Source organism: Mirounga angustirostris, unplaced genomic scaffold (genome assembly GCF_029215605.1).
Source record: "Mirounga angustirostris isolate CCGP_5_RB_7025 unplaced genomic scaffold, mMirAng1.0.hap1 SCAF_2, whole genome shotgun sequence".
In the NCBI taxonomy this organism is placed as follows: Eukaryota; Metazoa; Chordata; class Mammalia; order Carnivora; family Phocidae; genus Mirounga; species Mirounga angustirostris.
In genome coordinates this window covers 81,914,686-81,939,271 of record NW_026991710.1, presented here as the reverse complement: position 1 = coordinate 81,939,271, position 24,586 = coordinate 81,914,686, and the positions used below count along the sequence as shown (strand labels likewise).

Sequence of the window (24,586 nt, the reverse complement as noted above, 5' to 3'; positions counted from 1 at the left end):
GCGGGCTTGAACGTCAAAGTTTTATTTCTGGTGGTGAACTGTTTCTTCCTGTCCTTCCAAGTTTTAAGGGCATAGCCAAGGGGTTGCATCTACAATGTGCATGGCACGCTCCTACAACAACATGCTCTTTGCACAAGTAGATAGTGCTACTTATTCATCCTCAGGGTACATGCTGTTTTTTTTATTCACAGGGATAGTTTTACACTAATCCTGCCACTCCGTTTCCTTGGACTCTGTGGTGACCAGCTGGTCCCATGTGCAGGCAGCTGGTGGGACAGCTAATTGGCCAGCGGTGGCAATAAGCCTGTGACCTCCGCAGCCCGAGGGCTCCATCATCAGCTGAGCGTCGTGGTGGGCTTGAGCCACTCGGAACTGGGCAGTCAGGGCACTAGCACGATTAGTTGTGAAAAGTCATGCTCCTACAGGTCTTCACTGCCCTCAATTTTTTAGCCATAAAATGGGAATAATCATTGCTCTCTCGTGGTGTTTTTGAGAGGATTAAACAAGCCAAAGCACATATTTACCTCAGTAGCCACATAAATAAACACTTCCTGGCACCCCTGGCAAAAACAAATAAACAAATAAAAATAAAAAATAACGTGATGCCTTTCCTTCAGATGTAATTCTCAGGCGTGCCCACCTGGGCCAGGAAGGGGAAACAGCTGGTCACACTCCGGCATTAAGCTGTGGCCAACAGAAAGCCTCCTTCACATCAGTGTGTGTGAAGAGGTGTGCAGGTGTTTACGGGAAGCCTTACACAGAATTTGAAGTAATCAGAAAATATCTCTCTCCTGTTGCACCCCAGAGAATCCTGAGAATGTCTGTGTTTAGTAAATCTGTTGTCTGGCTTCTAGTTTGAGTCCAAATTGAAACCTATCTCTTTGTTTCTCGGCTAGTGGTCTATACTGGTAAGTTTTCTTCCTTTTGAATGATATATTGTTCTATTATATTAGGCCACTGTCAGGGACCTGAAATACAACCATATCCTTTTTCCAACTGGTGGATAGCCTGGCCTTCATTCTCAATTTCTTGAATCACGTTAAAGTTTCTCATACTATGATACATTTCACAAGACTTTCAGGGAATGCTAAGAACTTTCTCTACAGAGATAAAAATAATGACACTGAGTCATTTCCTTTGTTGCTCTTTGAAATCCCATATAAAGATATCTACTAAGTATACCTTGCCTGGTCTAAGCAAGAATGCTTGCTTAACAGGGGTTAATGCTGGTGACATTAGTCACTGTTAATTGCTCAAGAGTTGAGATCAGGTTGGCAATCACTGAGTTCATCTGTAAAAAAAAAAAAAAATGACTATAGTCATATTAAGGAATAAAAGACTTGATGGCTACCAAATGAGTATTTCATAGTAACATAAACTGACGGAGAACTCTGAAAATGCAGGGGGCAGGCAGTTTGGAGTTCTTTACCTTACAGTTGGTTATTGTTTTCCATTTGTGAGTTTCTTCTTCTCTTTTTTTTCAATCTTTTAATACTGTCCTATTCCAAATTCTCTGCTTGTCTGAATTTTAAATAGAATTGGTGATTTGAATGAAACCTTACTTTTTGAAAATGGACTTTATTTGAAAAAGATTTTCTTACGAGTTTTTTCTACAATGGCTTTCGTTTAGTTAGAAAAGAGAAAAAGCTGCACAGAGAATTTGGAGGTAAGTACCTCTTTTAGGATAACCCTCTCTTTTTGTCTCTTGGGGCGCTCTTCTAGGGCTGTGCTCTCTGGAGGAAGCAAGACTCTGGAAGCAGGTTTTCATAACTTCAGGCATTAAGCAATTATACTTTAACCTACACCCAGGGCATCTGACCTTCCAATTTTGTACTTTGCCAACTGCAAGGAGAAACTGCTGAAATACATCGAGTTATCATAACAGACAGGGCCATATGGAAAGTGCTGGAAAACTCCCCCTTAGACTATAATTGCCTTGATAGGCAGAAATCCTGCCTTCTATTCCTCTTTGGACTGTGTATGGCCCACAGTGCTTGAGGCAGTGTTCAGGATTTATTGTCCAAGGCCTCAAAGCAAGATTAGAATGGGGCATTGAAATTAACTCTGCTTGCCTGAAGCAACCAATTATATTTTATTTCATTTTATTTGTAGGGTCATGTTCCTTAATCCCTGAGTACATAATGTGTACACAGGTTGTAATATTAAAAAAACAAAAACAAAAACAAAAAAAACAGAAACAGTTACATGGTTTGTTTGTGGTCATGTGGATGGAATTGCCTAACGGGTGCCTCATTCCCTTCTAACTGTGTTTTGGGTGCCACGGAGAGCATTTGAGCAGAGAAGCCAGCAAGCTTCTGTTCTGCAGCATCATGGTTCAGGTTCAAGCTCGGGAGCCAGACTGCCTGCTCCATAATTTCTTAGCATCTCTGCGCCTCAGCTTTCCTATCTATAAAAAGTATACCTCACCCCTCAGGTTGTTATGAGGATTACATAAATTAATACGTTCGCGTTTAGACATGCTTCAAATTGTGCCTCACACACAGGAAGCGCTATATAACTCTTAGCTGTGAATGTCACTTTTAAGTTTTTATTATCATTAGAAATCGAGGACTTTGTGCAATTAGGTCTGGTTCCCCACAATCAAAAAAGTTGGTTGCAAATTTAGCAAATTCTCTCTTCTCTTCTTGTTCTTTCATTCCCTTCCTCTCCCTCTATCTGTTTCTTTCTGTTTCCTTTTCTCTTTTATTCTCTACCTCGCGCTCTGGCTTATATCCACACCATGGTACTTGGTATTTCCAGTCTTTCCTTATGTCGTGTTTATAATGGCAATGATGTGGGCAGAAGCAAATCGTCATGGGGAGACTGGCAGGGCTGTGGTCTCCGTATTTCGAGTATGGGAAGGTGAATGCTTCGGTTGGTAGGGGCTCCCACTCCATACCTACCCCCACGCCTATCCAGAGGAAGGAACATTTTTCTGTGCGGGGGTGGCATTCATGTTGGAAGGGGATGGGTGATGATGTTATTTTTGTTGCCCACAAATATGGATGTTTAAAATAGCGCTTTATTCAATCGGCATAAGTGACACATAGCCTATGTATAGTGGTGAAATTAGGCCTGGCAGGTGATGAGGGCCAGATCTCACCAAAACCAAGAGTCGTGGTTCTCCACTGATAGCACCCGAGGATCTGTTCTGAGGGTGGCCAGCAGAGAACCTCCATCATTGGGGTGCTTGGCAAATTCCCTTGCACAACTACTGAATTATCTGAAATGGATGTAACTCAGAGCCAGTGAACTAGGACTTTGGCTTCATGTCCGTGGGGCATGCCAACGGGTCACATTTCCTCTCTGAACCTCCCTCCAAGCCACACTGTACTCATGAAGGGTAAGTGGATTCGTTGTTCTTTTGTGCCTTTTGACGCCACACCCTGCAGGTCTGGAATTCAGCCAGGGAAAACGAACCATGAGGCTGCAGCCCAGGCTATATTTAATTGAAGGTTTATCATCTTGCCACGGTTTTAGAAGTTTAAGGAATTTTTTTTTGAGATCTATTGGCTACTGTAGGGATTCGAAGTAGTGTTCATTTTTGACCCCATGTGCTCCTTTTTAGTGACTATATGTCAAAGCATATTTAAAGTGTTATGTCTTAAGTCTTTGAAAATTGCCCTTTTTTTTTTTTTTTAAAGATTTTATTTGACAGAGAGAGAGAGACAGCGAGAGAGGGAACACAAGCAGGGGGAGTGGGAGAGTGAGAAGTAGGCTTCCTGCAGAGTAGGGAGCCTGATGTGGGGCTCGATCCCAGGACCCCGGGATCACGACCCGAGCTGAAGGCAGACGCTTAACGACTGAGCCACCCAGGTGCCCCGAAAATTGCCCTTTTAATACTTCATGTCAACACGGTAAGGATTCTAGAAGGGTTTCGATTTTGAAACAAACAGATTATGTTTTATAGAGTGTAACTTTGGAGAAAGAGGGATGGAATATTTTATTCCTATGAAAAGTTTTATTACCAGAACTCATCTGATTTGAGATGAAAGAAAAAGAAAATGCATAGATTTTGAGGCAAGCAGAAAGCCTACCATATGTCTAGAAGAGAGTATGAAATCTTTCTGGATCGTCCTGAATTCGTTTGGAATGCAACGCAGAATTTGGATTTTATGTAAGAACAAGGGGAAGAACCCATTTAGTCAGACTTGGGAGTGAAAGATGGCAGTGGGTAAAGAATCCTTTCATGCCTGCTAGACATCTCGGTACTAGATTACATAGAGCATGTGGCTGGTTCCAGTGAGAACCCACATGGCCCCCTCCACCCTCAACCTTCTCTTGTCATCTCAGCGCCTCTTCTCTCTGCCCTCAAGTGTGGTTTCGGTATGACTAGGGAATAGACACTAAAAATATTTCTGGAATGACGTGACCCACTCTCGCCCCATCCAGGAAAGGGACAAGGCTTCACAAGAAACAGCACATGCTTTCCTTTCATTTCTGGAAGTCCCTGGGTCGACCTACAGATGCTGCTCCTTCCTTGGCCGATGGCATTCAGACTCGTGGCCGCAGGCGGTGGCAGGCAAACAACTGGACCGAACAGCTCAGCCACGGGAAGGTGGCCACAGTCTCGGCCGGAGCAGCCCCTGGGCCCCAGACCCCCCCTGCCACCCCTGCCGGGAGCCTTCCCTCCTCCCTCGGGCTTGTCCCGGCCCCGCCACAGGGGCTGAAGAGCCGGGAGGGGGTGGCAGCAACCGCAGTGGTGCCTCCAGCCTTGGGCCCGGGCCAGGCACGTGGGGCCCTGCTTAGGGCCACTCTGCAGCCCCTCCAGGGCCAGGGAGGGAGCCGGGCCAGCCGCGGCGCCGCTCACCACTGTCTCCTCCTGTCGCTGCAACTTGGGCTCGGGCTCAGCATGGAAGCCGCCCCCCGGGAGCTGAGTCTGCAGGCCAGACTGCGGGAGGTGGGCGACCCGGGGAGCGGAGCTCAAGATAACCAGGAGCTGAAGCAGCAGCTGCAGCGGCTGCCGGGGCCCCCGGCCTCCTCCCAGCGAGAGGCGAAATATGTGGAGATGTGTGCTTCGGCTGCAGCCCCGGGGGAGAGTCCCCGCACCAGGAGACTCGCCCTGCAGCACCGCCCGGGGGAGCAGAGGGCCCCCAGGAGTCCCAAGGAGGAAGCCCAAGAGAAGCCCGGAGGTCAAGAGAGCGAGGCTCTGACCGCCCAGAAGAATCTTGCTGCCTCGGAACTCTCCAGATCCCAGCTCTCCCGCACTGATGAGGGCAGCAACTTCCCATCTTCCTCCTCCTCGACCTCCTCCCCAGTGGACAAAGCAGAAGAAGGTGGCCTTTCCAAGATGGATGATACCACCACATCAGCAGGGGCTCTGGCCACCTCGTCTTCGTCTTTAGGCTTTGAGAGTGACAGTGGCCAGAGCGCAGTGAGCCACCAGCCCAAGGGGGGAGAAGGAGGAGGGGGGGGAGGAGGAGGGGGAGATGGAACTGAGTGCAGGGACATTATTGCCAAGTCTCAGTGCAGCAGGGACCCCCCCAAAAATGAGGAGGCTCACTACATCACCACCCACGAGATCCAGCTGAGTGAGGTGGAGCAGGACATGGATTTTGATGTGGGACTGGCCTCCCGCTGGGATTTCGAGGACAACAACGTGATCTACTCATTCGTGGACTACGCTTCCTTTGGTGGCAGCGACGAGACCCCTGGGGACGTCACCACCCCGACCGAAGAGGACGACGACAACAGCTGCTACCTCAGCACCACTCCCAGCACCCACGCCACCCAGACTCCAAGCCCCACCAGCAGTGACCCGGCGCGCCCCACCAGCAGTGACCCGGCACGCCCCAGCGCAGACAGCGGTGGTCGCCACACCAGCAGCACGGAAGTGGGCAGTGGCCCCTCTGACAGTGACCCCACTCCCCCACCCACTGGGCCTGGCACTGCCACCCTGAGTGAGCCCTTGCCCGAGCCCCCGGACGCAGCTTCAGGGGCAGCAGCCGATGCGGCCAGCAGCTGTGGGAGTGCAGCAAGCCAGATCCTCCTATCAATCAAACCGACTTCCCGGGCTATAAATGAGCCTAGCAACGTGCGTGAAAAGCAAAACATTATTTATGCTGCCAAGCATGAAGGCGACATGAGCCTCCGCGTCTCTACAGCTGCTGAACACAATTCAAGTTCACTGAAGCAAGACCCGGCTGCAGCCGTGGCTCAGGACCATGCAAAGAAATTCATTGCTGTCCCTGCTCACCTGCAAACCCGGTGCGGGGCCATCCGCGCGAAGGAGGTGGCGGACTACTCCAGCGGAGCCTCCAGTGCCGTGAGTGAACTGGACGATGCGGACAAGGAGGTGCGGAACCTGACCTCCCGGGCCTTCCGGAGCCTGGCCTACCCCTACTTCGAGGCCCTGAACATCAGCTCCCGGGAGTCCTCCACACTCTCCGAAGTCGGCTTTGGGCGGTGGTCGACCTTCCTGGATTTAAAATGTGGAGGTGTTGGAGCCAGGGTGGAGCAGAGCCTCCTCAGGAGCAGTGCGGCCTCTGTGGCCGCAGGTCTGAGGAAGGGCCGTGGGGCCAGGACGACCGCAGACCAGCTCTACATCCAGGCCAAGAAGTCCCAGACCAAAGCCTTGGAGTTCGTGGTCAGCAAAGTCGAGGGGGAAATCAAACACGTGGAGACACCTCTGTGTTTCCAGAAGCAGGTCCAGACGGGCTCCCGCGTGGTCACCCTTCTCGAGCCCCTGAATTTTCGCAGCGAGAGCAAAGCCAGCTCAGCCACTGGGCCCTGCAGAACCACCAAAGGCTCCAGCAAGGGCCCCGGGTCGGTGTACACGGACGACGGCTCGGAGGCCTCTGAGAGCAGCAAGCCTGCCTCCCGCGCCGACGGCCCCCAGAAGAAGTCCAAGTTTGCTTCCAGTCTGCTCAAAAATGTCATCTCCAAGAAGATGCAGCGGGAACATGAGTTCAAAATGGAGAGGGGAGAAGTCACTGACACATCCCACCGTAACCTCTCCAGCACCTCCAAGGAGACAGAGGGTCCCGCCAGGGGGGAGAAGCAACGGGAGAGGGGCCTGCAGAGGCAGAGTTCTCGCCACTCCGAGGCCGGCTCTGAGTACACGGTGGTCAGCGTGTCCGATGCAGGTGCGGAGGGCTCGACGGCCGAGTCCAAATCGCCCATTTTCAAAGCCAGTGCTCCTCGGGAGAGCAATGCAGTCTCCGGCCGAAATTTCGCGGACGGACACACTGAAGAAGTCTGTGAAATTAAAAAGAGCGCATCGGAGACTGTCAAAGGCATCTTCCTGCGGAGTCAGAACAGTGCATTCCGCTCCTGGAAGGAGAAGGAGGCCGAGAAGCGGGAAGAAAAGGCCCCCATTGGGAAGCTGAAGCTTCCCAAAGGGGGCGACTGGAGGGCTGATCTTGGAGAGATCTCTGCCAGCAAGTCCACCATCATGTCGCGCCTCTTTGTCCCCAACATCCAGCAGACGCCCAAGGACAAGCAGCCAGGGAAGCAGGCCACCAAGTACCCTGCCGCCCAAGCCACCTCCACGGCAGTGATCCGGCCCAAGGCTCCCGAAATCAAGATCCGGCTGGGGAGCGTGCAGCAGCCAAGCTCGGACTTCAATATTGCCAAATTGCTCACGCCCCAATTGGCCAGCGGCAGCGCCCCTAACCTCTTCAAGACCGTTGAGGACAACGGCAGGGCGCAGCAGAAGCTCTTCCGGGGAGACAACCTGGAAAAAGTGCCCCAGTTCCAAGTGAGAGACGTCAGAGACAAGTCCAAGGCCCAAGGCCCCCTCCACCAGGTGAGAGATGTCAGGAAACTAATCAAAGGGTCAGGGGACAGCAGTGACAAGGGCAGTGTTACCCCAGAGCAGGGGCTGACCGGGCCCAAGCCCAGGCAGCTGGCTACTGCAGGGGGCGGATCCAGATCCCTTTCCCCCATAGTGATTACATGCCAGGCGGTGGTGAACCCAAGGGAAGGTAGCATGGACCTGGAGCCGAGGGAGAACGTAGGCAAAGGTGGCGGCGGCCGGTTCTTGAATTCGTCCTCTCCAGAAGGGACCGTCTTGGTTCATAGGGCATCTGGCAGGCTGCCCGTGGCCACCATTGCCCCCAATAAGCCCGAGCAGGGCTCTTACCTGCCTGTGCTCAAGATCGTCTCTAAGGCTTCTGCTCAGAAGACCCCAGAGAAGGCCAAGGAGGAGGAGGTCAAGGAGGAAGGGAAAGCCCCAAAGCCCTCTCGGAATGCCCTGGAGAAGCTGACGGCCGCCGTGAGGTCCATGGAGGAGCTGTACAGCTTCAACAGGAAGGAGTGGAAGCGCAAAAGCGACCCTTTGCCCGTGATGATGGACAGCCATGTCCTGTCGCTCATTGCCAGCGAGGAGAGGGAAGGGGCTGCGGGCGCAGAGGGGGATCCAGACAAGCTGGCCAAACAACTGGGAGAGCCGGCGGATCGGGGCCCCGGAAACAAAGGCGGCGTGGTGCTGCGTGGGGGCCCTGCGGAGCGTCTGCAGCGGAGAAACTCCAACCCTGGCACTGAGAGTGTGTCTGCCCGGGCAGCCGCCTTCGAGAACCTGGCCAGGGAAAGGCCGCGATCCCTCTACATCCCCCCGGCCCACAAGGATGTGGAGAGAACCCAGGCCCTGCAGCCCCTCCCACCACTCCCCAGCAACCGAAACGTGTTCACGGTGAGTGCCAGCAGCACCCAGAAAACTGGGGGTGTCGCTGGCAAGTTCCCCCAAGAGCCTTCTCCAGAGAGTCCTTCAGCAGCAAAGGGCATCAAATCCCAGGGACTCCGGTCCCTCAAGATCTCTCCGGCCGCGCGGGCACCTCCTGATGAGGTGACCAATAGGAAAAATGGCAGCAGTTTGGAAAAGAACCATAGCGACTGTGAGAATTACCTGTCCATCCCCCTCAAAGGAAGCTCTGCGGCCGGAGAGCTAACAGTCAGGCCCGGGGCCGGGAGGGAGGGGCCCCCAGCCTCCTCAGCGGCCACTCTCTGCAGCTTGCCCCCCCTGAGTGCCCGCAGCCAAGTCCCCAGTAGTCCCAAAGGCTCTCAGGTCAGTGGAACCAGCCGGCCAGCTTGGCGTACCAAACCCGAGAACCCCAGGGAGACAGTAGCCCCCCCCACAGGGCCACAGAGCCCCGAGCATCTCCCCACTGCCATCTACCACCAGCCGCCGCTGCCCTTCACCCTGCAAGGAGCCCAGCCCCAGGTCCTGTGCTTCTCCCCACCCAGCATGCCTGCCCCAGCACCTGCAGGCCCAGCTTCAGTCCCCGCAGACCCGTTCCAGCAGCCACAGCCCCAGCAGACCCAGCGCAAGATGCTCCTGGATGTGACGACTGGCCAGTACTATCTGGTGGACACACCAGTACAGCCCATGACCCGAAGACTGTTTGACCCTGAGACGGGGCAGTATGTGGATGTGCCCATGACCTCCCAGCAGCAGGCTGTGGCTCCCATGTCCCTCCCTGTGCCTCCTTTGGCCCTGAGTCCTGGGGCCTATGGACCCACCTACATGATCTACCCTGGGTTTCTGCCCACGGTGCTGCCCACCAATGCCCTGCAGCCCACGCCAATTGCTCACACTCCAGGGGGTAGCGAGCTCTCCTCCGTGGCAGCAGAGCCCCACAGCAAAGAGGCAGCTGCCACATTCACTGAGGCCCCGTACTTCATGGCCTCTGGTCAGTCTCCTGCTTCCTCTTCCTCCTTGGCCCCAGCAGCCACATCCCAGCTCATGGGGGCCAAAGGCTTTGCCCAGCTGCACGGCAAGCCTGTCATCAGCATCACTTCGCAACCCCTGGGGCCGAGGATCATTGCCCCCCCTTCCTTTGATGGCACTACCATGAGCTTTGTGGTAGAACACAGATGATGAGCAGTCCCCAGAAAGCAGAACGGAGTAGCTGCTGGTGAGTGAATGTTACTTTGTTAATCAGTTTTCAGGGATTAAGAGCAATCCTATTGTTTTGTGTTTGAAGTGGCAGGGGAGGCTGTCTGTCAAAAGGGGCATGTTGGGAGAACAGAACAAAACCGCATCCAAATGATTAAGGAGCTAGTTTTCTTACCAAGTTTCCTCTTCTTCCCACACCTCAATCCCCGCAGCCAGCCTTTCCCCCATTGACCTTTTCAAACTGCCCCAGTATTTTTCCCACCGGTGAGTAGGAGGGAAGTGAACCTTAGATCTGTCAGGCTAGCCTTTGGTGAAGGTTGGCCGGGGAAAGAAAGGAAAACCTGGTCTGGATTTTGCGGAGTGAGCTTCACTCTATTCCCAGCAGCCCCAGTGACAGAAGGCACGGATATCCTGAGAGATCACAAGGAACACCGTTAATCTAGTTGCTCCTCACAAGGAGGGAAAAATCACACTGACATTTTCTTGTTCGGAGGTTTTCTAAAATCTGTAGAAAGGCTTCTCTTCCTCCACCACATCTTCTTTCTCTTGACATTTCTTCTACGAAGGGGCTGTATATTTTAAGCTCTTATTTTTGTTTCCAGACACTTAGAGTACTCTCTCCTAGGGCGAGTTCAAGGTCTTTAATATATCTTGCACACACACACACACTTGACCTCCATGAAAAGGGGGAGATCCTCCAGCTGCAGTGGTTCCTTGGATGGGCTGCTGGGTTTGATCCAGTCTGATCAGACTGAATCCACTATGCTGGGCTGCTAATCCCTGTAAGACGCTCCTTTTCATTTCTGCATTCTCTCCCTTCAGAAAATAATCAACCTCCACTTGTCCCCCTTTAAAAGAAATCAGATAAAGTAGATTCCTAACACCCGAATTAATCCACATTCACAAACTGGAATCCTTGATGTAAATATATCCATGGAACATGACAGGAGAAGTGAATTTGGCTTGTCTGACCCAGGACACTTCAGGTCAAACACATAAGACATGGGCAGCCTTCAGATAGGAGCACAAAGGTGTCAGCAGTGTGGGGACAAATCTGCCCCCTCATTTTCCTGTTCTTTTCAGATGAGGGTGTGTTGGCATCATATATGCTTCTAGGACTTTCACTTTTCCATAAGATCGTACTGAATCAAGAAGGGAGGTGGAGTTCCTTTCTGAACTAAAAGGAACAGAAGAATATTGTTTCTTTGTGCAATGAAAGAGCCTTAAATTAAGAAGTGGGATCAGTGAATTAGAGTCACAGCTTGGTCTTCTTACCAGCTGTGTGTTCTTGGGCATGCAAACTCTCTAGCACTCGTGACACTCGTATCAATAATATCTACTCCTCAAAATTTATCTGAATGTCAGATGACATCAGAGTATATTGCAAGGTATAAAACCTTTTCCAAATTCAGGAACTGTTACTATGTATTATGTTTGTTAGGCTTCTAGACATTAGGCCACCGTTCAAAAATCCTTGGGTCTTGCTCTAAAAATTCAGATGAGAGCCCAAGCCTCATTTTCCTTGCACTCTAGAAATAGATAATTTGAATTCTTCCTCTCTAAAAGTTTGCAACCTGCGGTGTATGACAATCACAAAGAGGGGGTGTGGGGATTAAAGGTAAACGATGCATCTTTTATTCAATGTAAAAAAACCAATATGCATATGGAAGAGGCTCAGAATTAGACACTTAGTTTTGCAGAGAGAAAAGAGTAGCCTCTAGACAAAAATATTGTAATCATCCGGACAGGTGGTATGTTTACCTAAAGCTATTTTGGGGCAGCTAATCCCGGGAGGCCTTTGTGTGAGCCATGGAGGTGCAGAAGCAAGGGGAAGAGAGGACAGGGCACAGGGGAGGGAGCAACCGGGCACACACTTGTATGCTGTCCCGCTAGCAGCTGCTTTGGGCTTCTCTCCTGTCTGCGGAGTCTGGAGAGATTCGGCATGGCGTTGTTGCCATCATAAACAAATATAAATCCGGATTTTGAGTGTTCGAGATTTGAACAGTAATTTTTTTAAAGTTTTCCCCTTTGAAAGCACAGTCTTTTATTTTAGTTCGCAGCTCTAAAGATAGAAGTACAAAAGCTGGCTTCTCAATTGAAGAAGACTAGTCAGGAACTAATGATTAGCATTTTATATACAGGCAAAAATCTACTATCCAAACTCAGATAACTAACCAAAATCCTTCGAAACTCACCTTCCTGAGAGTTCTATGCCGCTTTCCAAAGAAAGTCAGATACATAAAAAAAAAAAAGTGTGCAGTTCTTTCTCTTGTGTGCAAAATATTGTAAACATTGTTCCAATATGTAAAAAAAATTACGCTGTACACACTCATGATCAACGGATGCTCGCATGGATGGTCAGGGTGAGAAGTCTTGGAAACTGGTTTCTGTTGAAGATTTCCTTTGAAAACCAGACTGACTTCAGAGATCTCCCTTGAGGTAGGGTAGGAGTTTAGTTTAGGTGCCCCTTTCAACTCAGAAGTCACACCAGTGATTTGATCCAATCACAACATTTCACAGAGAAGAAAACTAGGGCTTAGACTGGAATGGCTTTGCCACAATCCCCAGGGAATGAGATAAGCCAGGACCTGCAGAAGGGGCTCTTGGCCCCCCAGCCACACTGTGCACTCCTTGGTAGGAGGCCTGGAGCAAAGGAAGGATGGCAGAGAGCATAATGAGCTCTGTACTGACAGCCAGCACAATGGGGCTCTCCTCTGTGCCTCTCTGCACATTTGTGTGAATGAATGTTTGAACGAAATGCGCTCATTCCCTCATTCATCCAAAGAACATGGATTACATGTTTACACTCCACCAGCCACGGTGTACTCTGAGGTGGGGCTGTTAACCCACAGGTGACCCAGTATGGTCCCCAGGCCAAGAGCCCACACGCCAGCAGGAGGACACAGACCCCTACACACAGAATTGCGAGACCAAGATTCAAGTTCTGTCTTAACCTTTAAGATTGCTTCCAGCTTGGGCGCCTGGGTGGCTCAGATGGTTAAGCGTCTGCCTTTGGCTCAGGTCATGATCCCAGGGTCCTGGATCGAGTCCCGCATCGGGCTCCCTGCTAGGTGGGGAACCTGTTTCTCCCTCTGCCTCTGCCTCTCTCTCTCTCTCTCTGACTCTCATGAATAAATAAATAAAACATTTAAAAAAAAAAGATTGCCTCCAGCTCAAATAATAAGTATTTCATCGTCTATTTTTAGCTGCACATTGTAACAGGGAGCTTTGCTTTCTCGCTGCCGTGTATATCTGAGCATAACCAGCTGCCGTGCTCTCTCTCTGATGATTAGGTTATGAATTTCCTTTGGTTCAGCTTTCACAGGTGGGTCTTGCTGCTTCTCGCCTTCCTGTGGTCCAGGTGGTGGCACTCCCCAAACTTTGCCAGGTCACAGCCCAGCTAAGAAGATAATTAACAATATTATTTGCTTTATCCTTCCTTAGTAACGATGTCACACATTGCGGTCAATGGATAGGGCAGTTCACAGCCGGTGACCCAGCGACTGGTAGTCACAATGGGACCCCGGGCGCGACATGCCAGTGTGCCAGGCACACCAGTTTACCGTTTGTTGACTTTTGGGTTGAAAGTCCCTTTTCCGCAGGGTCTTTGATGCCTTTTCTGATGGGATTATTTTTGGTTGAGTTTTTTGTCATTCGACACACGTAGCTGTATTTTTCCTTCCCCAACATGCTTTTTCTGGCCCTCCCACTTCAATTCCGTACTTTTGTTTTAAAACGTTCACTGAGACTTGATCACAAATGCCATTTGTGGGGACATAAAGATAAAATAAATATGTAATAATAACAAAAGAAAACTTTTTTTTTAAATTTTATTTGTTTATTTGAGAGAAAGAGCACACTAGCAGGGGGAGGGGCAGAGGGAGAGGGAGGAAGAGCCTCCCCAATGACCCAAGCCAAAGTCAGCCGCCCAACCAACTGAGCCACCCAGGCGCCCCAAAAGAAAACTTTAACGGGCACCACACCTGCGCCATGGCAGGTCACGCGATTGTTTTTTTTCATTGAATGTCTGGTCTTTTTCCCTGTAAGACTTGATCCATTTGTCTTTCCATTTCTGAGTGTGCTTTATGTTGCTCCTACACGTTGGTCTCTCTTTCCTCATCGCTTCCTCCAGGTTCTTTCCACCCCCTCAACAGAGCCCCACACAGCAGCAGCTGAAGTGGAAAGAGAGTGGGGCTGGGAGCAGGGGCAGCCCTCCAGGGCTCCTCGGATCATCAAACCCTGTCCCTTGCGTTCAAATTGCAGGAAGGGAGGGGGTGGGGGGATAGGGTAACCGGGGGATGGGCATTAGTGACACCATGAGCACTGGGTATTATAGGCAACTGATGAATCACTGAACACTACATCAAAAAGTAATGATGTACTGTATGCTGGCTAATTGAATTTAAATAAAAAAAATAAAACATAAAATTGCAGGAGGAACTTGGGGCTCAGAGAAGTTAAGTGACGCTTTTTAGGTCACAGTTTTTCCCTGAGGACAGAGTTGGGACTCGAAACCCGAATTATCCTCTGCCAGAATCTCTTCCCAGCTGGCTTCTTTCCTGCTCTTCATTTCACCTTTTCTCTCTAAGGCCGCTCTGCTTTGGTGGCCCTCCTTCCTGGTTGTCTGTCCCACCCGTTCACTCCCCATCCCTGTCTTCCCTGACCATTGGTTTGAGAATTTAATTTTTACTGTTTTTTTGCTTTTTTGTTTGGTGATTTCATTCTCTTTTACGGTCTCTGTTTTCCCATTCACTTTCCATTGCTTTAGTGTGAGGCTCCACCTTGCTTCTTCCCCTCTGCTCACCTTTTCCCGCATGCATTTGTTTTCATCACCCACTGGACGGCCCAAGGGACAGGTGCCCCCTGCCTGGCTGCCTCACTGGACTCCCCGTGGCTTCGTGCAGGCCAGGTGGAGGGAAGGGCTGCAGGTGCAAGCGTGATGCTTCCTCTGTCGTGCATTCTAGAATTACATTCCTGAATCAGTTTATTTCTGTTTTTCCCCTCACTTAGCTGTGGCTTTCTCTCTCAGTTATTATCTATAGCTGCTCTTTTATTATCTTCCTAATGTCTTTTTCGCCTTTTCTCCCTTTTTCCTTCCTTGGATTGTAGCTTCCTTCCGGCTTATGCTTTTGTGCCTTTCTCCGCAATTGGATTGCCTTTATATTTTCTTCTCTACTGCCTATAAAATTAATAATAAATGAAAAGTAATAGCTACTGGGTATTAATCATTTATTATATATCAAGATTTAATATCATGCCATTTGATTCCTAAAGTAAAACGTATTATTTCTAATTCCTGCTTGACCCGTGAAAAAATAACTTGTCCCAGCTGAACAGATCAGCGGCAGCCCAGGCCCTTCGAGCTCTGTGGCCCACACCCTCCTGGGTGAACCCTGTATGCCCACTTCTTTTGCTCTCTGGCCTCCAGGCCTCAGTTTCTTGTGGCGAACTGTCCCTCTTCCCTTCCCTGGGAAAAGGGGGAAGAGAATCAGGTAACAAATTGACTCCGAATCTGGCAAGGTCTAGCAGAATCAGGTAACAAACTGACCCCGAATCTGGCAAGGTCTAGCAGATACTGAGTCTCCATGTTAGCCGTCCTTAGGTATTCGAACACCTTATGCCTCAAAGAGAATTCAAGGCAGGTTCAGAACTTCTAGGGGTGGCTGTGACTCCCAGTGGACGGGGATAGGGAGTTAGTTGTGGGATGTGGGGAGGAGTGGGTAGGGGGTGTCCCCGTGAGTAGCATGGGTTCATGCATTATAGCTGAAGGAGAACTGTGGGGCTTTGACTAAAGGCCAAGTATAGGCCCCTTGATGTCAGGCAGCTCTGGCTCAAATTCTAATGCTCGTATTACTTTGGACAAGTGACTTTTCCTTTCTGGGCCTTGGTCTCTTCAACTGTAAAATGGAAATACCTTGCAGGAGTGTTGTGAAGATTGAGTTCTAACACCATTACAAAGGACATAGCAAACAGCTATGAACCTCCTAAATGCCTCAGAATCCCGTCATCCTTGAGGGGCCCTCACCAGAGCAGCAAATTGGCCCTTATCCAGGCAGATTTCCAGGGTACCCAGCATTAGGGGCCTGCATCCAGGATTGCTTTATATTTCCCCCAACTGAAGGCAGTGCCCACAGCCCTGCAGTCCCCTTTGAGCTGGCTTATCTCTTGGGGCAGGCCAGTTGGCTGTGGGTCAGGGTACCTTAGGACCAAGGCCTTCCAGAATGTTATACAACTCTGGATATCGCTTGTCAGCTGCATGTAGAGATTTTCCTCTCTGTCTGGGCCCAGGTCTGTGAGGAACAAGGGAAAATCTAACCCAGCATCCCTGCCGAACTCTGTCATGTGTTCTGGTCCTATAATCATGGGAAGTCATCGAGGCCAAATGCCTGGTGACACAGTGTCATCACCCCTCTCATCTTTACTGACTTCTTCATGATCCTCTGAGAGGTTAAACTGGTGGGTTTTGTTATTTTATCCTTAATAGGTGTTGGAGCAACTTTATTATTTTCAAAATTTCAAGGAAAATTCCTGGGAAGTTAATGTAAGCAGAACCAGTGTCTTGTGAATGTAGAATAGAAAGACGATATCTGGGCTGTGGATCCCAGAAAATGATCCCAGTAGATTGTATAAATAGATATCTCCTTCATTTCTCAGGCTGTTCTCACCATCCCGTAGTTCACCTCCCACCCCCACAGCACTGGCCACAAGCCCCCTCCCCTCCTCTGCCCCTACGACCACCCTGTGTCCTTCTCACTCTTCCCAGGGAATCTTCACAAAATCTTGCCTCATGAGGGACTCAGCCTGACTTGTTGTCAGATCCTTGGGTCCTTGAATCTGAAATTCTTCTTCTTAGTCTTCTATTTTCTTCTCCTCCCCTTGTAATTATAGTTTCTTTTCCTGTTGCTGCTTTATATGTCCTAAGGTTCAAAAATTTAAATTTAGCAAATGAGAAGTCTCCAAGCCTACCACAGCCCATTTCATCTTGAAGGTCATTCCTCAATATAAAATACAGAAGAATAAGATAAACAAACATTAGATCATAAATATTCTTTTTTTTTTAAGATTTTATTTATTTATTTGAGAGAGAGAGCACCGGCCCCAAAGACATCATGGTGGGGAGGGGCAGAGGGAGAGGGAGAAGCACGGTCCCCACTGAGCAGGGAGCCCCACATGGGGCTCGGGACTCAATCCCACCACCCCGGGATCACGACCTGAGCCGAAGGCAGACATTTAACCAACTGAGCCACCCAGGTGTCCCAATAATCATAATTATCCTTATAGACTTTTTTTCTTACGTATTTAGCACAGGTCAATTTTTAGATGACAGGATTAAAAAATCCCTAGCTGAGCTACTCTGACTGTATATAATTGATTAGATGGCTGTTATTTGATACTTCTCAGAGGTTATTTTTCACGATAGTCTTCTTAATCCCCAACAAATATTACCTGTAGGACAGCCTATTTCTGTCTTCATAATATTGTATTCAAATATCAACTCTCAAATCTTAAAAAAAATGGTTTTTCTAGGCAAAGTGTTAGTAGATATACTATATAGAGAGAGAGATCGACAGAAAGGGCTCATTTTCAGTAGGATTTTGAACTTGTCAATGTGTAGAATGGATTTAACTAAGTTACAGGCTCTAAACGGTGTATCTCAGTTTAATCAAAATGCACTGTATGAAATTCTACATAATTTAAGCAGTGATCGTTCACTTATAAGAATTCTCAGTATAGAATTTACTCCCTTAACTATATTACTAACTCATGGTAAATTTCAAATATTTCTCTTTAGCTTAAATATCATTTCTGCATGATGTTTTAGGAACATATCTATTACACTGTTTTATCTCTGCTAAGGGTGATTTCAGTGAAACTAAACATTTAACTCTAAAATCATTTCAAACAGTTGATTGGATTTAATTCAAGTTTCAAAGAGAGATTCCACTCTGGGCACTTTCCTGAAGTCAGTATAATGTCTAAGTAAGGTCAGAAACACATTGCCAAACATATTTAGTAATGTTGAAATTAGCCAAATAATTAAATAAAATATATCTTGACATTTTTCTTGCTTCTTGAAAAGTGAGATTTACTTTTAGAACTGATGATCTCCTCTTTGACTATGTTTATTTATAGGAGCAAGACAGAAGATGGACGATTCTGTAATCGGAAGGTTGCGTTGTAACAGCACTAAGAATTCAGCTGAAAAACTTCCTCTACATGTGTTATTCTTAGTTTTTGCTTCTTATAAACCAAGTGTGTAAGTTTCTATATTTTCCTGAACAACCCTGTTAAGACAGTTTGTGTTATTTTAGTGTTACTAAGCTGAGTGAATGATTGCAAAATGATTTCTTTTTATACTTCAATAGCAGAAGATAAGCTTTCGCTTCATCTTTCCCTCCTGTACTTGTGACTAGGCATAACCATCCCTTCAGTGTTCTCATAGTTCAATCAAAACATACGACACAATGAGATTGGTTCTGTTGTAAAGCATGCCGGCAAATCAATAATTTGGATCACAGATCTCCTTAGAGGTTCTCAGATTAGATGGCAGAGTTGGATCACATGTTCCATTTTAAATACAACGGGTCTGCATTTTGAATCATATACCAGTCAAGCCTAGTCATTCCCTTGGTTATGTTCTACACGTTCTTTTTATTGGGTTTAGCATGATTTCAAATGTGATTGTGAAAACTAGTGGTTTTAACTCTTGGGCTTTGTTTTCATTTTCCCATTTGTACAACACCATGACGCTATCTGTTGCCTTAAAATAGAATGGCTTGAAGTCCTGAAGAGCCAGTGGTTGTGTCTAAAATTAAGTTCTTAGTCTCAGAAATGTATAAAATGTCTCTTTTCCTCTAGGAATCCAACCTTTGTTATGAGTGGATAGCCTTGTTTTGGTCCTCTTCAGTGATTCCCTCCCTTCGTAGTTGCATGCTCCTCTCTCACGGATTGCTTGGAGTCTGAGGAGTGGCCTGTTTGAGGGTGGTAGAGTGGAATGTAAACTGATTCAGTGGTTCTGATTCTCTCCAGCCCCAGCCACACCGAGAGCAAGGACCTAGGATTGCATCATTTGCTCCTTATGGGCTTACGAGATGTCGAGAATCCAAATCACAGAACCTTTCAGCGACTTTTTATACTGCCTCAGTTGTAACTCAATTCTGAAGGTTATTTTAGTGAGTGTTCATGGTGAGTCTTGAAGACTTGATTGAACAGATAAATATTTAGATTGTCATCATTAATAAGTATGTCAATACATATTCAACAAAGAACACATTGGAATATTTCTTACTTTTAAAGAGAGAGAATAACTTGAAGGTTCTTCCAGACTTTCTTTAAGGAATCTTAGCTATTTATTTATTCGAAGACAAGGCATCCTGGTAAATTTCTTTTAGACCCTTGTTTTGATTTTAATGATCATCAGTCTTTGGTTTCTGCTTAGAATGTTTTCTCGAAGCCACAGCATTTTATGCTATTCACGACCGAAGATGGGAGTAAAAACCCGGGACTGATTTTTGTATGATTTACATAATCCCATTACTTTGTAGTTAGGCTTCCCATATCAGACTCCTTTAGGAAAAATAACTCGATTTCACCTTTAGGGCCTTTCTTAAAGGGATTTTGCTCTAAAAAGAAATACTATCCGGTAGAAGAAAAGCATTGAGGCAGAAATAGTCAGCTCTGGTCACAATTCAGTCAATGCACTGATGAGCGATGAAATGAAGCACAAAATATAAAACAGCCTCTGCGTATAGACGAGATGCCCTTGTCCCGTATTGAGGAAAGCCTTCGTCCTTGGCCACGGAGGTCTTCCCACCCAGGTACAGCAGCAGCTTCGCCCCAGAACGGACTTAATCTTTCACCACTGGAGGGCTCTTACAGCATCAGCCGTTCCTCATTTTCTGCAGAGATTGGCTGGGTTTAAGGTCACTTAATATTAAATGAAGGAGGTACAATCAATTTCAAAGATCTCCAACCTGCAATACTCAAAGCAGCACCATGAACTCTCAAGTGTTTGAACACATCTGGCAAAACAGATCTAGGATTTGGGTGGAGATAGTACCAGAGTTGACAAGACTGTTTTAAAACCATGTGTGACTTTTACAAAAAAAGGCTAATCGTGATCCTTTTGAGTGATGATCATCAGTGATCATATTGAGTAGTCAGCTGCTTGCCAGGTCTTCAAAAAGAGAGACATTTCCTTCCCTAGCCAATGCGGTAGAGTTCTCACCTACCAAGGGCCTGGGGACCCCATAAGCTATTTATCATTATTTATCACCAGCAGATCTGAGCCTTAAATTCTCCCATTGAGGTAAACTAGTACAGAAACTAGGAAAGAAAAGAGAACTTTTCACTTGTCAGCTCTATCAGGCCACATCCTCTAAGAAGCTGTCAAGGACGTGGTAAATGTCCAAGTGGTTAAAACTGTAACTTTAAAAATAATATTCTATGAATGCCACATTGTTTATTGATAATTTTATGGTTCTCTATTTCATCAAACCACAAAAACCAAACCAATGCTGCTGGCCATTTACTACCTCAAGTGATCAGGAGGAACATTTTTAAAGACACCCGGTAAATCTAAATCCTTATTTTCGGTGTTTTATTATTTCTTGAGGTTGCCTTGCTATTTGAATAAAGTGGTTGTGCCCTTCCTGTTTCAACCAAAGTTAAGTGGAATAAAATAAGAGTCTATGAAGCCTTTTTATCCATAAAACTATTACCCTGACCCTGTCCCTTTAGCTACTGCACTACCCTTTTATGTTTTATGAACACAAAACCATTGATAAAGCACGTGGCATTTCCGAAATAGTGCCCAAACTAGAGTCGAACTAGAATTGTAGAGTCTGGTTTTTGCCATTTCCTCTCAAGGTTAACGTGTGGGACTCAGTTTTCCAGAAGAACCAAGGGGCATTGTCTGTAGAAACCTTGACCCATTTCCTCTTTCTCCCTGTTGGTTAAATGGTCAGGTTGAAATAGGCTCCATTTGAGTTGTTTCTGGAAAACTGAAACCATTTGTAACCAGTATGAAAACTTTAATCCAGTAGAATATATTTTCTTAAGAGCACTCACTGAAATTGCCCTCAGGATTAAATGAAGCCCAAATATGCAGTTCGTGACTTAATATATAGGCTCTCTGGATGTCTGTATATGTCTTTATACGTTTGCATGTATGTGGCTCTCTATATACCACTGAGTAAATAAGCTAAACCAAATTACACTTTGACAGCTTTATGACAAATCTCAAATGTTAGCACACATTTCAAATTCATCCCTATAACACTAGGAACTATCTAGTGATACAAATTTCTTAATTTCAGATTTGACTTTATCATTCTTGCCTCTTAAAGAGATTTCATGCATTTTAATTATTTTCATACTTCATAGAAATGAAAGTCTGTGTTTGCTACAAATTGAATGCTCATGCTACCTGAAATAATACTTTGGACTGCAGGACAGTATTGATTCTTAAGTAGATTGACTATAATCTCATGATAAGTATATATATATGTGCACGAGAAAACACATTCAGTAATAGTCTCTGTGTTTAAAAACTATCATGGTATACATTTTCCTACGTGGTGCTTGAGGAGTTTCATTCTACAGTTTACAAGGTGTAGGTTTGCACCCCAAATTCTCAGGGTATACTATTTTACCCAAATACTTGAAAGAAGAAGGTGCCCTGTATTTTATCAGTACTGTTGAGGGGAAAAATTATGTGTAGGCTTGTTTTAGAAAGCTATTTATAAAAATCAAATTCATAAACTTCGTTAGGCTTTTTCATAATTTCTAAGAAGATATACAGATAGCTATGATTTATATTTCCAAGAGACTGTTTCTATATTCTTACCTAACTTCTGGGTCCTAAGTAGACCTCACAGGTGCATAAAATCATTAATAAAGCATGTAGCATTTGCTAAATTGTACCTTGAGCTTGAATCTAATCAGAATTGCAGCCTCTGGTTCTCTGGAAAGAAAGCACATCCATCTGTGGCACGTGTGACTACAAGGCCCAGAGGAAGATTCTGCAAATTGGACTCATTTGTATGCCCCATGTCTCAGAAGAGAACTGAGCGTTCCCAGCAGTGTTTGTAAGCTGTTAACATTCTCATTTCATGTTGCAACTAGAGCGTATTATTAGATTTATTCCTATTTAATTCAAAATGGTGCAGAACAACACACACACACACACACACACCATATCTAATTTGATTTCTTTTTTTAAGTTCACAATTGCTTTTTACAAGCTAGTGTTAATGGCAGAGTCCTTGCCGGGGCTCCCTGGAATTACCTATCCTACCTGGATCTGTGTTCTAGCAGGTGGTCCTTTCTTTTTCTTCCTCTTTGAGGATGTAGGTTTCTATATTTATGTGTAAGTCATATTATTGTAGAGTAAAGACAGTGGTGGTGGAAAAGAATGTGAAGACTGTGGAAGTTATGTCCCAAGCAGAGGAAAGGAAATCGGGTGGTAAATGGAGAAAGACATTGGGTAATGCCGAATTGTACCCCTGCCTATGAAAAAAGCCAGAGGTAAATGGAAAGAATGTGAACATTAAAACTGCTCTCAAGACAGTAGTCTTGGTGGAAAAGTTCCTACCTAAAGTCTGATTCAATTATAAGACACAGCGAGCTTGGTCAATGGGACTGTGAAATCAGCCCAGCAGCTGTGAGAATTACATTCTCGGTATGTTGCAGACGGAGAAAACTACTTAGACAAGGACTCTGTGAGACTGGCCTACTTACCTTTAACTGCGGCATTCGTAAGTGATTGTGCAATCTTGTGTAATAGTCTTTTATTTGGACTCTTTTGAAAAACAAAATGTTTTGTTGTTGTTGTTTTTCCAATAAAAGTAACTTTGAAGAAAACATGCACTGTCTGTCTCTATTTTGACTCAAAAAGCAAGCTGTGGACATTTTGACTTTCTTCTGTATTCTAATTTAAATCCTTCACTTAACTAAAATTCTCTGTTGTGATGGTTCACATCCAGGTTGTACTGGTTTTCCATTGCTGCGGTAACCACAAGTTTCATGGCTTCAGACAAGACCAAGTTGTTATCTTACAGTTGGTAGATCAGAAGTCTGGCATGGGTCTTTCCCTGTACCAGAGTATTTCACCTGACCGACCAGCTGGAGGAATCGAACTGCTTGCATCATTAAGCAGCATTGTGAGGAGCACCTACCAAGGTGTATGATGCTCCAGTGACACCACAGACCAACCTAGACAAGTGTCCCTGAGGGCCCACATGGAGGCCCAGGAAACTAATTGTGTTTATCCCCTCAAAGCACAAATATTAGAGGCACCCATTTTGGAGACCCAGTGCATGGTGAGAATCAATGCTGTAACGTGTCCCATAAGTCAACCGCTAGTCAACTGAAGTCACTATAAACCTTAAGATCAAAGCCCCCCAAAGATCTGAGCCCACATTCCACAAAGAGAGACATCCAGGATCCCTCGCTTGTGTCCAGGGGATGGGGGTTATGGGGCGAGAAAGAGGGGAGGACAGTTATAAACCTTATGTTTTCCTGAGTCACCTCTGGTTTCCAGCTCTTGTTTCCAGTGAATTCTCAAATTGCATTCTCCATTTTGCTTCAAGTGTTCACTATGTTACTCTGCACTGCATTGCCCCGCAGACTTTAAGGCCATACACTCATCAAATCCTGAGTATTCCAGACTCGAAACTAGATGTACAGCAGATTTGGGGGAAGGTTTAGGGTGTGTGGGACAGAGATTAACAGGTGCATCATCACATGGCAGCCAGCTGCCTTAGCAAACACCTTAAACCTGAACCACGGATATCCCTGTTCTAGATCATCTCTTTCATCTCTGGGCTAGATAATTTCACAGACTGTTGAGTTCATTTCTGCTTCAGCCACTCTCCCTATTGCTACAGCCCTCTCCCTCCCTTCATCCTCTGCTTCCTCTGCTCCTTAGCTTGCTGCCTTAGAACTGTCCAATATCCTCTTATTTCTTACACAGAGCCGTTTAGCCACCTACCGGAGCCCCACTAATGCAGACCCACTACAGTATGTGCAGAAGACCTCATCCTCATGACCAAGTAGGCCCATTGTTCCAGTTGTATATTGCTGAGTAACAACCCACCCCCAAACAGTGGCTTAAAAACCACAACAAACATTTGTTTAGCTCATGAACCTGTAATTTGGGCAGGGCTTAGCATAGAAGGTCTGGGTCTCCCTTACCCAGCAGCTCGACTAGGGACCAGAGAGTCTGCTTCCCAGATGGCTTACTCACATGACCGGAAGGCTGATGCGCTCAGCTGGGCGTTCAGCTGGGGCCTCAGTTCCTCTTTAGCGTGCCCTCTCCATGGGCTGCTTGGGCTTCCTCAAAACATGGTGGCTGAGTTCCAACAGTGAGTATCTCAACAGACAGTAGCAGATGATGCCAGTTCTCAAGGCCTAAATTTATATAGTGATGTGGCATCACTTCTCCATACTCCATTTGACAGGCAAACACAGGATCCAGATTCAATGGGCTGGAACACAGATCCCACCTTTCTTGACAGGAAGAGTGTCAAATACTTTGGGGGCATGTTTTAAGACCAGCATCCTCATTAAGGTGTGCTTTTAAACAGATACTTTCCTTTAAAGGAATTCTAAAGTTGGTTCTCAGGTTAATATAGGCTCAAAGATTTTAGAAAAAATCTAGAGTGAGAGTAGCCTGTACAAGGTTTAGTAGGCATGCTTTGTTGTGTGTGTTGAGTATATGTCAGAGCCTCATAGGGCAGAAATCACTGT

General features: G+C 46.8%; 1 protein-coding gene across 2 annotated transcripts; it reads left to right on the top strand.

Moving 5' to 3' along the window:
* Nucleotides 1-1,581: 1,581 nt before the first annotated feature.
* On the top strand, nucleotides 1,582-22,699 carry CUNH4orf54 (chromosome unknown C4orf54 homolog). Of its 2 annotated transcripts, none has more exons than XM_045880697.3 (3): nucleotides 1,582-1,666; nucleotides 4,393-9,854; nucleotides 17,969-22,699. In XM_045880697.3, exon 2 carries the CDS (start codon nucleotides 4,424-4,426, stop codon nucleotides 9,815-9,817), a length of 5,394 nt encoding a protein of 1,797 aa, XP_045736653.1. In that variant the 5' UTR covers nucleotides 1,582-1,666; nucleotides 4,393-4,423; the 3' UTR covers nucleotides 9,818-9,854; nucleotides 17,969-22,699. The 2 variants fall into 2 exon arrangements, with proteins under 2 accessions (XP_045736653.1, XP_045736652.1); XM_045880696.3 differs by lacking the exon at nucleotides 1,582-1,666 and adding an exon at nucleotides 3,100-3,343.
* The last annotated feature ends 1,887 nt before the right edge of the window (nucleotides 22,700-24,586 follow it).

Bases quoted from the DNA above. Each gene is read 5' to 3' on its own strand.
- CUNH4orf54 (XM_045880696.3), top strand. From the start codon at position 3,270: ATGTCCGTGGGGCATGCCAACGGGTCACATTTCCTCTCTGAACCTCCC. The intron at 3,344-4,392 runs GTAAGTGGATTC...CGCCCCATCCAG, and splicing joins CCACACTGTACTCATGAAGG to GAAAGGGACAAGGCTTCACA.